A 14487-nucleotide genomic window follows, 5' to 3' on the forward strand; every position below is an offset into this window, starting at 1 on the left:
GGTTCCGGAGATGAGGAAGCCTAGGGGGACGGGCCCAGGTCCTGCCCCCATGTGAGAACAGAGCTGCTGGCGGGGTTACCAGGGAATTTTGGTTTTAATCACGTTTGGGGCCTGGAAACTTCAATCTCACAGTGGCCAGAGGACCAGCCACCCCTGGCCTCCACGAAGGCAAGGGTCCAGCAGGGACTGCAGCCAGGGGCCAGCCTGGGGGTGAGGGGGAATGGACGGCACGGTCCAGGTGCATGGTTAGAAGCACGGGCGCCGGGGTCTCCCAGCAGGAGCAAGTGCCTCCCGCCTCCAGGCCTTGGCCTCCCTGTGTTAGCTCCCCGTGGCTGCTGTAACAGACACCAAACTTGTTCTTACGATTCTGGGGGGCAGAAGTCTGACAAGGGCCTCACTGGGTCAGAATCAAGGTCTCAGCAGGGCTGGTTCCTTCCAGAAGCTCCAGCGGGGGAATCCGTGTTTGTGCCTTTTCCAGCTGTTAGAGGCCAACTGAATGCCTGGGCTCGTGGCCCCTTCCTCCACATCTCCCCACCTCTTCTGCTTTCTTCTACACATTAGAACTCACCACGTAACCCAGGACAACCTCCCATCTCATCCTTAGTCACAGGCCAAGTCCCTTTGTCACGTAAAGTAACGCGTTCATGGGTTCCAGGGATGAGGACGTCTGGGGGAGCTTGTCCTGCGGGGACTGCAAGGCCCTGGGCCCTGGGCAGCCCTCAGCACGGCTGGCTTGTCAGGCAGGTGGGGACAACAGTTAGGAAGGTACCGGAAGTGAAGAGCTTGCCTGGGACATGAGGGGCTCCTGGGCCCAGGTACCGACCTGGTGTCCGCCTGGTCCCATTTCACCAGAGCCACAGCCAAGCCTCGCTGGCAGCTCTGCAGCCCTACCTGCCTCCCACGGCTTCAACTCACCAGCAGGAAACTAGTCAAACATCCTATTTATTCAGGTTTATAATTTTACAGAACTGTGTCCTGACAGGCCCAGCGTCTCCCTCTTACGCCAGGCACCTCAGGGACGGCCACAGCACACGGGGCCCGGGCCCAGGCTGCAGGCCCGCTCTCCTGCCCGGGGAGGTGCCCGGGGCTTCTGATAACGAGGTTGCTGGCGGCTGCCCTCTCCTGGCGGCGGTCACAGCACGTGTCCACGGCCACCCGACGCCCCTCCCCATGCCCACAGTAGGCAGGGCCAGCGATTCCGGAGGAGGCTGGGAGGCCCTGAAGTGGTGGGGGGCCCGCAACGAGGGGAATGTGGAGGAAGCGGGGGGGGGGGGGGGGGAGAGCGTGAGACAGACCCACGGGGGCTGCAGCCAGCCCTGCTTTTATTTCACTAGAGCTTCTCGATGGCCGACAGGAGCTCGGGTTTCAGGGTAGACGAGTCTGGCTGGGCCCCCGCGGCCCTGATGTCCTCTAGCACGGCTGCATCCCACGAGAAGGTCAGGAGGGCTGAGGGCACCTGCAATGGGGTGAGAAGCCTCAGCCTCGCGCTGGCCTTTCCGTGACAGAGCCCCTGCTTCACGTTCAAGTCTTCCTGCTGGAGCTGGGGCTGCTCTCGGCCGGGGCTGCACCCCGCCGGTGCCAGCACACCTGTGCAGTCAGTCCATTCTCACAGCAGGGGCTCCTCTGATGACCTGGGCTCTGGGACGCCTCCGGCCTGGCTGAAGCCAAGCCAGCATTGGGCAGCAGCTGGGACTTCCTGTCCAGGCCGCCTTCCCGGTCTCCCTGAATCAGGGTCTCACCACCCTCCGGCCCCCTCCTGCCTCCTCCCTACTAAGTCCTTGTGTTTTGAACACCACCTGGGCTCTGCACCGCAGAGGACTCTAACACGCTGGGCACACTCCCATTTTATACACCCAGAGAAGTTACTCAGGGTCACCCTGCAAGTAAGTGGAAAGGTGGGAGTCACCCAGGGAGCCTGGCCCCAGGACCCCTTCCCCCAATGCCATCCCCAGCGGAAGAGCAAGAGCCTGAGAGAAGCCGGATCCGCTGTGCGGGGAGCCCGCCACTCACCAGCCCGCACTCATTGAAGGCCAGGTTCTCGTCCTCCGACAGTTTCTGCCCTCCCGAGGCCAGCAGCTCAAAAGGCAGCCAGTCGCTCTGCAGGGCCTCCCGGACAAACGCGTACAGTGCCGCCACCCGCTCCCGGGCGTAGAAGGTCCCTGAGGGGGTGGGACGGTCAGAGTGGCGCTGGGGCTCGCGGGAGCCCCCCCCCCGAGCCGCCGCCCCTCCCCGGACGAGCTCAGACCAGAGCGGCCTGCTCCGAACCCAGGCGGAGGCGGCGGCGATCCCAGGGCGCCCCGCACGCACCCTGGAGGAGGCAGCCGTCGGGGAGGCGCACGCGCAGCAGCGTGTACGTGTACTTGCGCATCTCGCGCTGCTCCTCCCGCTCGCGCATGGCCTTGGTGCGCAGCACGCTCAGCCGCTCCACCGCCTCCGCCCGCAGCCGCTGCTCCCGCTTGATCTCCTCGGCCGTGAGGTTGAAGAAGTCCGCGGGCAGCTCGAACTGCGAGGCCAGGGGCGAGGCCCGGAAGACCCGGCGCTGGCGGGCCAGCGCGGCCCGCACGGGCTCCGCGTGCAGCAGCTGCTCCTTGTGCCGCTCCAGGCTCTGAGGCTGCGCCAGGGCGGCCTCGCCCAGCACGTAGAACTCCTCAGGGCTCTCTGGGACACACGGGCACGTCACTCTGCCACGGCAGGAAGACCCCCGAGCCGGGCCTCTCCCACCCTGCCCCAGGACGCAGCCACGGCCCTTCTCTTTAACTCTTACCCTGGTCGGGGACCGGAAGCAGCACCTTCTGGAAGCCGATGGCCTCAAAAAACTCGTGGGTCCCTTCCAGGCAGTTAATGCGCTCCTGAGAGCCGAGCCAGAGGTCACGCACGACCCTTGGGGCCTCCTTGTGCCCCACCAGCCTCACAATCCATCCCGCCCTCCCGGCCCAGAGTCCCCCGTCTCAGAGCGGCTGCTGCCCCTGGACCGGGTGAAACCTCGAAGCTGCCTGCGGGCTGAGGTCACAGAGGGCCTGGGACCCGAACGGTCAACACCAGGGTGAAGGAGGATGACGAGTCAAAGGACAGCGGGGGGTGGGAGTCCCCAAAAGTGGGGGAGGCGGGCTGTGTGATGCTGGACGTGTGTCGGGGCCACCAGGAGAGGGCGGGGTCCTGCCAGATGCGTGGTAACCATGGCCAGGGTGGTAGGACCCTGCGATTTCTCTACCGAAACCAGGAGTCTGCATTTGTGTGAAAAATCTCCCCTGTGCCAGGACTTCCCTGGAGGTCCAGTGGTAAAAAATCTGCCTTCAAATGCAGGGGACACAGGTTCGATCCCTGGTCAGGGAACTAAGATCCCACATGCCACAGGGCAATTAAGCCCACACGCCGCAACTACTGGGCCTGCGCACCTCAACTAGAGAGGCTGCGTGCCGCAAACTACAGAGCCCATACACCGCAACTACTGGGCCTGCACGCCTCAACTAGAGAGAAAAGACCTGTGTGCAACAACTACACAGAAACCCACGCACAAAAACTAAAATCCAACACAGCCAGAAGAAAAAAGAAATTCTCTCCAGTGCTGTGTTCCCAGCTAATTCAAAGAAAAAAACCATGCTGTGGGCGGTGGGCAGAGCACACGACGTACGCATACTGTGCTTGTGCGCCCACGAAGCCCTACCCGCCTGCCACCTTCTGCCCACCTCAACTCCCAATCCCTGCAGGGGCCCTTCCGCAGCCGGCTCTGGCCACCCTGGCTGTCTGCAGGCCAGCTGCTGCCACCTCCAGCCTCGGGCCCAGCCACGCCGGCCACACCAGGTGCCATCACTGGTGGTAGCCCTCACCTGGAACACCTTGTTCTGCAGCTTGATTTTCCGGTACTTCTCCTCCTCAGGATGCAGGTGGATGTTGTCCAGGTACCTGGGGTGGACGGGGCATGGCAGCTCAGAGCCGCAGTGGCGTGTGCCAAGAACCACCCCGAGGGAGGCTGCCAGCGCACCCTGGACGCCCCACGGAGCCCAAGCCCTGGTGCCCCTGACACTGGCCTCCTCCTCGGTCCTGCCTCCCCTTGAGGGCACCGAGGAGCCACCAGGGTGGGGTGGAGCGGGCAGAGCCAGAATAGCGGTCCCCAGAGCTGATGGGTCCCCAGAGCCAGCTCGGGGCCTCCTGAGCAACACAGACTTCTGGGCCCCCTCCCTGACCTGCTCAATCAGGAGTTGGCAGTGGGGGAGACCCTCCCTGCTTCACATTTTTCTGATGATCCCAAAGGGAAGCCAGGGCTGGGAACCCCCGGCTCAGTAAAGCGAGGCCCAGGGAGGCCAAGCCCCTTCCCCGAGGGCTCGGAGGAGTGAAGGGTGGGGCCTGGCCTCACTCCCAGGGCCGGGTTCCCTCCAGGGTCCGGTTCCCTCCAGGGCCCCTCAGCAGGTCACGATGGAGGCCCAGGAGCTGGCACCCCGGTGGGAGGAGGCCAGCCACTCACCTGGCGATGGTGTCCACTCCCAGCTTCACCCGCTCCCGGTCCTTGTTGAACGTGTGGATCTTCATGATGGAGGCGGCCACTGGGTCGGTGGAAAAGTGCTGGGAGGAGGGAGGAAAGCGAGTCGGAAAGCGTCCACCGAGACTGCCCTGGCAGTCCAGTGGTTCAGACTTCACCTTCCAATGCAGGGCGTGTGGGTTCGACCCCTGGCTGGGGAGCTAAGATCCCACGTGCCTCGGGGCCAAAAAACCAAAACATAAAACAGAGGCAATACTGTAACAAATTCAATAAAGATTTTTAAAAACGGTCCACATCAAAAAACAATCTTAAAAAAAAGAAAGCAAGCATCCACCTCGGGGCCTGGAGGCCATGCCAGCCGAGTGGCCAGGTCTCAGCACTCAGGTGGCAGCAGTGACACCAGCGGTAACAGCAAGAACGGTCTCACAGCAGGCCCCAGCATGGGGGACCGAAGCAAACGCGACAGCAGAAAAGAGAGGAAAAAAGCCTTTTGGATGACTCCAGCCTGGGCCTCGGCCCTGCCCTTGCCTCTAGGGAAGAGGGGCTGTCGGCAGCCCGGGTTACGCCACCCCTCGGGTCGGTGTGCCACAGACCTTTGCCTTCTGCTCTGGCTTTGGCGCCCAACCCCAGCGCTGAGCACCACACCAAGGGCGCAGCGGCTTTCTGAATGCCCAGAACCCGTTGGCCACCGCGGACGCCACCGTCCCTCCTAATCCCCCAGCCCTACGAGGGATGTTCTAGAAATAGGTGGCAGAGACAGGAGGCAAAAGAGGTCGGTGACCTGCAGCTGCCTGGTGCATGGCCGGGGGAAGCAAAACAGTGGGGAAACCTCAGACACGCCCCTGTGCCTCGGGGGGCGCCTGCTTCCCTGGGGAGGGGAGGAGCTGCAGCTGGAACTCTGGAGAGGTCGCAGGGCCCACAGCTGATCCCTCGGCCGGCCCAGCCTCTGGGCACCCCCGGACACCCTGCGAAGAGCATCGCAGCGGGGAGGGGCTGGGAACAGCTAGGGCGAGGAGCAAGACGGGGCAGCAGACCTGCTCATGCCCTGGACGGCCACTGCACACGGCCACAGCGTGCGGTCTCGTTTTTCTGCAGCCCCGGATAGTCAATAGTTACAGGGCGAGCGGGGCTGGCACCCGCGTCAGCCCCAAACTCATTTGATCTGCCCGGATAACAGCAGGGGTGGGACCTCCCTGGTGGTCCAGTGGTTAAGACTCCGTGCTTCCTCCACTGCGGGGGGCACGGGTTCGATCCCTGGTCAGGGAAGTTCCACATGCCACGTGGTGCGGCCAAAAAGAAAAAAAAATGGTGGAGGTGAAGAGCTGGGTCCCCAGAGGTGAGGTATCAGAGCACAGATGACCCAGCCCCCTCAGATCTACCTGGGCAGCCCCGCAGAAGTGCAGCCGCAGCTCTTGGAAGGCAGATGAGGGGCCTCCCCACCTCCGCTGCCACCAGCCACCTTCCCTCAACTACACTGGGGTGAGCCTTCAGCAGCCACATGTGTGTCACTTGGACGTCTGATGTGAACTGGGCCTGCTCTCCTGGGAGCTTCAAATTGGGACCCAGCCCAGTCTGCCAGTTACGTTGCCAGGGTAGGACAAAAAGGCACGGAAGGGCAGACAAAGCGGGTCTGCAAAGCAGCAGTGAGATGGGGGGGGGCGTCCTCAGGACACAGCTGAGCCAGGCCGACTGCCCCCAACTCCAGTCTTCTCGGGACAAGCACACCCACCCCCCGGGGAAGAGCTGCAGCTCCAAATGCTGTTTTCAGATGTTTCCAGGCAGCCTGCAGCCTCGTTTAAATTAGGACCAGTGCCCATGAACGGACCAGGGACAAAGAAACCAAACATCCAGAAAGGAACCAAATCCATGCAGGGGTTTACTCTGGGATGAGATTTCACAGTGGCCAAAAGACAAGCGTTTCAATAAACGAGGACTGGGGAAAACTGGGTAACTTTCTGGGAAACATAAATAACACTAGCTCCATGTGTCCTATTCTACACAGGGATAAATTCTAGTTGGGTCAAAGCTTTAAATATTAAAACAAACAACAAAAAACAAAACAGAAAAGTACTAGAAAAACCATGAAAGAACTGTTTTAATCTTGAAGTGGGGAAGGCCTAAGTATGCCACAAAACCCAGAAGCCGTAAGTGAGAATGACACATTGAATTACACAGCGATAAAAAATTTCTACGTGGCCATGTGACCATAAGCTGAGTGTAAAAATAAACTACAGAAAAATAGTCACGAATCATAGGCCAAAAGCCAGTTTTCGTAATCTATAAAGAGTGCCTACAAATAAGAAAAAAACTACCACCCAACACAAAAATGGGCAAAGGGTGCGTTCTCATGTGAAAACATAGCCAACCTGACCCCAGAAAGGGAAATGCAAATTTGAGCTATGCTGACATTATTTCTACCTATACATCTGGATGAAGACAAAACCTGTGTGGTGACCCACAATGATGGTGGGGGGCCGGGGAGTGGGTATCTTCTCACACACTGCTGGTGGGGGTGTGAATCAGGACAGCCCCCCGTATGGAGGTTCATTGGGTGACAACTACCCGAAGCCCTACACACGTGTCCTTTGTCCCGGCAACGCCACTTCTGGAATGGAGCCTACAGCTCAAAGTGAGGCACAGACAAGGTTGTCACCATAAGTCCTGTCCTCGCTAGTGAAAGACTGGAGACTTCCTGCGTGCTCGTTAACACGGGGCTGGTTAGGGACTTCCCTAGTGGCGCAGTGGTTAAGACTCCGTGCGCCCAATGCAGGGGCCTGGGGTTCGATCCCTGGTAAGGGAACTGGATCCCACACGCGTGCCACAACTAAGAGTTCGTATGTCGCAATTAAGGAGCCAGCAAGCTGCAACTGAGACCCGGTGCAACCAAATACATAAAAAAATATTTAAAAACAAAAAACCCCCAGGGCTGGTTAAAGAGTCAGGGAACAATTTGCAGTGAGTCATCACGCAGTCACTACAGAGGACGCAGACTTTGGAACCACTCAGAAGAAAACAGAGAGGGGTGCTTGCGCACATGGCGTAAAAATGCTACCACTGGCAAACGTGGATAAGATGGGCAGAATGACATCGGTATCTGTGGAAGCTGGGAGTAGGCTGAGTGACGAGGCAGGGGGCGCGAAGGTGGCAGATGGGGTTAAGGCTGCTGACCTTAAAACAGGGAGATGAGCTTGGATTAGCCAGCTGAGCCTGACGGAATCACGGGGGCCCTTAAAAGGGGGAAGAGAGAGAGACGCAGAGGTGGCAGCTGGGAAAGACCTGGCCTGGCGCGGCCGGCTGCGAAGATGCAGAAGGAGCCACAGAGTACAGACAGCCAGACTGCCCCTAGGGCTCCCGGAAGGCACACCGCCCTGCAGCCACCTTGACCGTGGCCCGGGGAGACCCAAGTCCCACTTCTAACTTCCAGAACTGTAAGAGGAGAGACGTGCTATCTGGAGACATCGAGTTCGTAGCAATCTGTCAGAACAGCAATAGGACACTCACACCCTGGGTAAAAGATGTTCCGGTGTTCTTTTCGTTCTTGGGAGTTTTCTTTAGGTTTGAAATTATTTCCAAATACAGAGTTTTAAGGGAAAAAAATAAAGTGGAAGTTCTTTCTGTACTGATACAATCCTAGCAGTTTCCATGTCAGGCTGGATGGTACATCGCCTTTCATGTAAAACAAAAACGCAGCACATGTGGGAGGTACCTTGTAAGTACTTGGAGCCTCTCTGCAAAGGGACCTAAACTACTTACAGCTGCTGCCTCAGGGAGGGTCGCCACGAGGCGGGTGGGAGGCGGCTCTTCCCCACATACCCTTCTGTATCTTGAATTCTGTCCCACAGGTGAGTATTCCCACTTTAGAGAGGTTAGAAACACAACATACACAGGAGGGGACACTGCAGGGGCTCTGGCCCACGCAGGCTCCCAGCGGGGCAGCTCCAGCAACAGGGCCAGCACTCACCGAGAGAATGGCCTCTCTGATGCGGGCGTCCCGCTGGTCCTTCCTCAGGATGGCCCCTGTGAGCGGGCAGGTGAAGTACACTCCGGGCACCGCCAGGTGGGTCGAGCCCTCCTCTCTGGGCTCGGGCACCTGAGAGGATGGGTGAGGGTGTCTGAGCCTGGACTGTGGACAGAAGCCACCCTGAGCTGTCGAGTGCCACAGTCCTGACGGTGCGGCCCTGGGAGCCAGACATTCCGGTGCCAACACTGTCCCCTCCGCCTGTCAGCAGTGGGACACTGTGGCCATGCCCCACTGAGCCTGTGTGCTGGTCCACAAGATGTCCTTGAGGGACCACCTCAGAATTCAACAAGGGAAGGAATGGAAAGCACGGAGCAGCTCCAGACACGGAGTGAGCACTTGATTGGCGACTCCTGCTCTCCCCACCCCCCCGACCGGGTGAGGAAGGGGATTTGGTGGGAGAGTCAGGAGTCACCGTGCCCTGGACACGCTCCAGGCCTCGATTCCTAGGTAATCTCCAGGGTCCCTTCCATTCTGAAACTCAGTGAGGCCTCACAGGTGGTGCTGCTCTGAACACCCTTTCTGCCAAGTTCTCCTTTGAGGTCTGCCTCCTCCAGGAAGGCCTCCCTGATTACACCAGTTTCTGTGGCGCCCTCCTACATCTGAGGAAGACAGCAGAGGGCAGCACCAAGGGCAAAAGCTTTGGAGTCAGACAGACTGCAGTTCCAGTCTTGCCCCTACTTGTTTCGAGGTGCATGACCAAGGACACTGGGCCTCACCTCTCTGAACCTCAGTTTTCTCTCCTGAAAAGTGGGAACTATAACAGTATCTACCTTTGTGGGGTTATAGGGGAGGGAGTGGACTTAGTGGAGGTGCAGTCCCTCCCCCAGCATCTGAACCTGGTGTCACTGGGTGCCAAGCACGCAGGACTCAGACAACACTGCCCTCAACCATGGGGTTCCCCAACCTGCCTCCGCACCCTGAGGCCAGAGGTGACCTAGATCCACGCCGATGTCTCTTCTGCGTCTCCCCACCCTCCCCAGCGCCAGATGCCCAGGACTGGGCACCCATCAGACAAAATGCAGGAGGGAGCCCATGCGGGCCCTCTGCGGGCTCCCAGGCTGCCCCAGGGCGTCGTGCTGCCCTCGTGATGCTCTTACCGGGTTGGTCCCTGGGGCCGCTGGGCTCCCACTGACAGTCGCTTCAGCTTGCAGTTCCTTTCTCACTGCGGGGAGAGGCAGGGACAGGTCGGCGGGTGGGCTGGTGCGCCCCTCCTCGGCCTGGATCCTCACGGGGGTCAAATTCTAGTCCTTCCAGGTGGAGGTGCCCCCGGCCCCTCAACCTCTCCATGCCCCGGGCTGCTGCGCCAGACCACGTGCTCCTCCTCCTCTGAGTCCCAGCTCCCGTCTCCCCGCTGCAACCTCCCTGACATCCCTGCCACCCAGGCCACAGCAGACCCCCACCCCCCACCCCAAAGTGCTGGCTATGAAATTACTTTCAACCAGAGCCAAGCACAGGATCTGGGACCCCTGAGAAGCCGAGGATCAGCCTGGCGGACAGAGGGGCAGAGGCCGGCTCCACCTCCCGCCACGTCCCCTGGGCTGTGGCCCAAAGACGGCCGCAGCTCACCCTGGTTCCGGATGGAGTCTTGCGACGTGGGGCCTCGCGCCCTGGGCTGCTTCTGCTCGAGCCGGGCCAGGGCCGCCGCCGCCGCCATCTGCGCCTCATCGGTGGGTCCCTGGCGGGGCTGCCGGAGCGCCTGCTGGCTGGGCTTTTCCTTGGGGGCCTTCTCCCTGAGGAGATGCAGAGGGGCGGCGAGATGACATGGGGGCAGGCAAGAGAGCATCTGTCCCACTCCCACTTCTGCTCCTGCCCCAGCGGACAGACACATGCTGCTTCCCCAGGGGCCACCGCAGCCACCAGACGGTTCTAACACAGAGAAAGGAGCCCCAGGAGGCAGACAGGGGTTCTGTGCCCCGGTCTGCCCATCCCTTTGGGCAAAACCTGCACCGGCCTGGGCCTCAGAGTCCTCACGTGTCAGACGAGGTAAGAGCACACCTACCGTCCACAAGGGCTGTTGCTCTTCACCCCCTTCCCTGAGCGAGAGGCCCCACCTTACTGTCTACGAGGGTGAGACACAGAGGCTTCATCTACCGAGCACCTCCTGTGTGCCAGGCAGCGCCAGGAGCCCCTGCGGCTCAGCATGTCTATTCCTCACGGCAGCGTTCCTCCCAGGGAGGGCTCCAGACACCCTTTCACAAACCCCAGAGGGTCACAGAAGCTCAGGCAGCAGGCCAGGCCACACCCAGGCCCTGCACGGAGTGTGTTACAAAGATCTGGTTTAGGGAATTCCCTGGCGGTCCAGTGGTTAAGACTTCGCGCTTCCACTGCAGGGGACGCAGGTTCAATCCCTGGTTGGGGAACTAAGACCCGCAAGCTGCACAGCGTGGCTTCATCTCCCCTCTACCCTGGGAAGTAGGCAGGGTGATCACTCTACGGGACAGGCGGCTTCCTAACCTGACATCGTTGGAAAACCACCTGGCCCTGACGTTCCAGCAGAAAAGCCCTTCCTCCCGCCTGAGTCTGACTCACTTGCCCTGCCCTTCCCCTTTCCTCAGGACTCTCTCCGACGCCAGTAGTTGGAATCAACCGTGCTAGAACCTTCTCAGGAGCCAAGGCTCTGAGTTCACAGCCCTCGTGCCTCCTGCTCTGCTCAGACACCAGGGGAAGCCCTCTTTTCTTGTCCCCAGGCCTCTGGGAGCCTCCTGCCCGTCCCGGCCCCTCTCTCCAGCCCTCCTGACCGTTGAGAGTTTCAGGCTGAAGAAAAGGCAAGTCATGTAGCTCCACCCTAGCCCACCTTTCCATAAAAACACCATTTTTCCAAGACCCCCCACTCCCCCGCTTCATGGCTCCTCTGGGCAGCCAGAGGGATCTTATAAAACCCCATCACTCCTCTGCACAAAGCCCCCGCATCCCATACACGACAGCATCCTGCAGCCTCCGCGGCCTACAGGCCCTTCACAAGCTGCCCCTTTCCCTCCTTCACTCCTATCTACATTCCCTTCTGTTCTTCACACAGGCCCAGCCTCCTACCACAGGACTTTTGCACTGTCTGCGCCTTCTGCCTGGAGCAATCTGCCTGCGACGGACAGGGGCTGCTTTGTGTGTGTGTGTGTGTGTGTGTGTGTGTGTGTGTGTGTGTGTGTGTGTGTGTGTGTGTGTGTGTGTGTGTGTGTGTGTGTGTGTGTGTGTGTGTGTGTCAGACAGACAGACAGGCGTTGATTTCCACACGGCTGGGTCTCACCTCATCCAGCTCTTGGCTCACCTTCTCAGAGAGGCATTCCCAGACCACCTAACAGTCCCCAACATCGCTCACTATCTCAACCCTGTTTATTTCACTTCAGGGCCGATCTTTCATGACTTAACTATTGTTTTACTTGTCCCCCCCCCCCCCCCGACTAGAAGGTGAGCCCTGAGTGGGCAGGGACTTTCAAGCCATAACAGTGCTGGACACACACCTGTGTCTCCAGTCTGGCCCCAGGCATGTCACAGAATCCCGGATCTCCATGTGACGGCCCTCCCCTCTTCGCAGGCCTCCAGTCTGACACAACCATCAGCCCCCACTTCCTCCTTGTCACACGCAGTCCCAGCTGCTCCAGCCCTCCACTTCCACCCACTACTTGTTGAACAAATGAATGGACCCCCTTGTCTGGCCCGCGGCTCTCCCTGGGCTCCTCTTAAGTTGCCTTCCTCACCCCCCACTCCCCCACCCCAGGCTCCCAGGACCTACACTTCCCTCCCTTACAATGGATCTGACCTTCATGGGCCTCCTTCATCCCACTTAGTGCTCCCCTCCCAAGAACCCTGGGGACCCCCAATCCTCGTGACAGATGTCCAGATGTCCTTGCCACGCACCCACTCTCCCCCACCCACCCACTTCCTCACGACGCCCTCACCAACCCTTCCAGCCGGCCTCCCTGCCTCTCCTCTGACCCCCTCCCAGCCCCTCTTCACAATCCCTTCCGTTACGCCTCACAGACCCCTCCCCAGGCTGACCTTCTCAGTCACTCCCCATCCTAAACCCCCTCGGGTCCCCCAGCCCCCTCTGTCGCTCCCGGCAGCAGCCCCAGCCCCTCCTGAACTCCCTCTGCTCGTGGCCCCCCGCCCCGGCCTCCTTCTCAGCCCAGCGGCCCTCAGTCTGGCATCCACACATGCTCCAACTCTTCACTACCCTCTGCAGAGCACTGGCCCCTCACACCTCACCATGGAGTCTCCAGTGTGGCCCCTGGCCCTTCTCTTCTCCAAGTCCTCCCCGGACAAGTCACAGAGGCCTGGAAGTGCAGGCCACCTCCCCTCCCCTCCCCTCCCCTCCCACGTCACTCTCCAGGCCACTCAGTCAGCCATCACCCACGAGGGCCCCCACCTCCTTCCAGTCACAGACTCGCCCAGCTCCTCGCCTCTGCCCACTTGCCTCCCTTCTCCTTCCCGACCTTCCTCAGCGCCTCGCGGCGCCCCTAGCCACCCAGTTCACCCGCACCTCCCAAGTGCCTGACCATCCCTCCAACAACGCCTCAGGCTCCCTGGCCTTCCAGATCCTCACTCCGCCCTCCCTCCTGCTCCAGAACCAATGCCCAGACCGCGATCGCCACGGAGTCTAAGCCTCACGACTTCTTGCAACCCCAGCTCTACTTGTCTCTCCAGGTTCGGTCCCCCATCTCTGGTCACCTTGATTCCCCCAGATCTTAGGTGATCCCTCTTCAGGGCCCCTTCTCCGCTCCCCCGGTCTCTCCCTCACCGCCCGCCCTCACCCCCTCGGCTCTCTGCACGGACCCCTCACTTTCTGCAGCCCCGCCCCCTCGAGCCTCGCCCCTCCTTCTCCGCCCCCGGAGGCCTCCCCTCCCCCTTACGCCCACCCCTCCCCCTTACGCCCACCCCCTCCCTTCTGCCCCGCCCCCACCCACCCCGCGGTCTCTCCCCATGCTCTGACTTTGCCGCCCCTTCCCGCCTCTCCTCTTCCCTGGCCTCCCCTCGCCCCCGCCTGCCACGCACCCCACCGACTCCGTGAGCTTCTGACCGGGCCCCGCGCTCTTGAACTTGATGTCGGCCTTGATCTCTTGGAAGAATTTCTTCATGGTGGCGGCGGGCCCGGCGGCGGCGGCGGCGCGGGGCCGCGGGGGGCGGGGGGGGCACAGGGCCCAGTACGGGAGGGGCCGGCAGGAGCCAACAACCGGAAAAAAAATACGGCGCCGCCGGAAGTCCCGCCTTCGCGAGGGCAGCCCACGTGACAATCGGCCCAGCGCGCCTCTCTAGATCGCCGCGCCTTGCTGGCGCAGAGTGACCGCTCTGCAGCCTCGGACCGCGTCTCGGTGGTTCTCCTGGACTCTGTTGCCCGGGGCAACGAGGGCGCTTCCTGCGGGAGGCTGTGCTTGGGCGCCTTCCACCAAGTTTCCCAAGGAGTGACAGGAGAAGGAGGGACATGCCGACGGCCCCACGGAGAAGGCGCTGGCCCTGCCCTTTTTCTTCGTCTAGAACCTTCCCTCGCTCCCCAGAGGTTACATGATTAAGTCCCAACTCAATGTGGGGGCGTGCAGGGCCCCCACAACCCAACCCCGTGGTCAGCCCCAGTAGTCCCACTCGCACGCAGTGTGGGACAGAGTTAAGACCACGCGCATAGCTGGGGCTTGGGGACCCACGATGGCGGACCCCCAAGGGGTTTAAATTAAGGAGATAGGAGATTATCCTTAGAGCGTTGACGGAGATTAAGGAAGAATCTGGTGCAGCCAAGACTTTAACCTTCCTGAACTTAAGTTTCCTGTCTATGAAATGGGAATAAGAATAGTACCTTGGACTTCCTAGGTGGCGCAGTGGTTATAATCCGCCTGCCAATGCAGGGGACATGGGTTCAATCCCTACTCCAGGAAGATCCCACATGCGGCGGAGCAACTAAGCCGGGGCGCCACAACTACTGAGCCTGCGCCCTAGAGCCCATGAGCCACAACTGTTGAGCCTTTGTGCCACAACTGTTGAAGCCCATGCGCCTAGAGCTTATGCT

General features: G+C 60.6%; 1 protein-coding gene across 3 annotated transcripts; it reads right to left on the reverse strand.

Annotated features, from left to right (window-relative positions):
• Positions 1–1296: 1296 nt before the first annotated feature.
• Positions 1297–13694, reverse strand: UBXN6 (UBX domain protein 6). Of its 3 annotated transcripts, none has more exons than XM_057710032.1 (10): positions 13485–13694; positions 10065–10228; positions 9596–9660; positions 8439–8567; positions 4463–4560; positions 3828–3903; positions 2765–2849; positions 2308–2658; positions 2011–2159; positions 1297–1456 (listed from the first exon to the last, which is right to left on the reverse strand). In XM_057710032.1, exons 1-10 carry the CDS (start codon positions 13565–13567, stop codon positions 1331–1333), a joined length of 1326 nt encoding a protein of 441 aa, XP_057566015.1. In that variant the 5' UTR covers positions 13568–13694; the 3' UTR covers positions 1297–1330. The 3 variants fall into 3 exon arrangements, with proteins under 3 accessions (XP_057566015.1, XP_057566017.1, XP_057566016.1); XM_057710034.1 differs by lacking the exon at positions 13485–13694 and adding an exon at positions 12699–12760; XM_057710033.1 differs by lacking the exon at positions 13485–13694 and adding an exon at positions 11954–12140.
• Between the last annotated feature and the right edge of the window lie 793 nt (positions 13695–14487).

This window comes from Hippopotamus amphibius, chromosome 15, assembly GCF_030028045.1.
Source record: "Hippopotamus amphibius kiboko isolate mHipAmp2 chromosome 15, mHipAmp2.hap2, whole genome shotgun sequence".
NCBI classification, from domain to species: Eukaryota; Metazoa; Chordata; class Mammalia; order Artiodactyla; family Hippopotamidae; genus Hippopotamus; species Hippopotamus amphibius.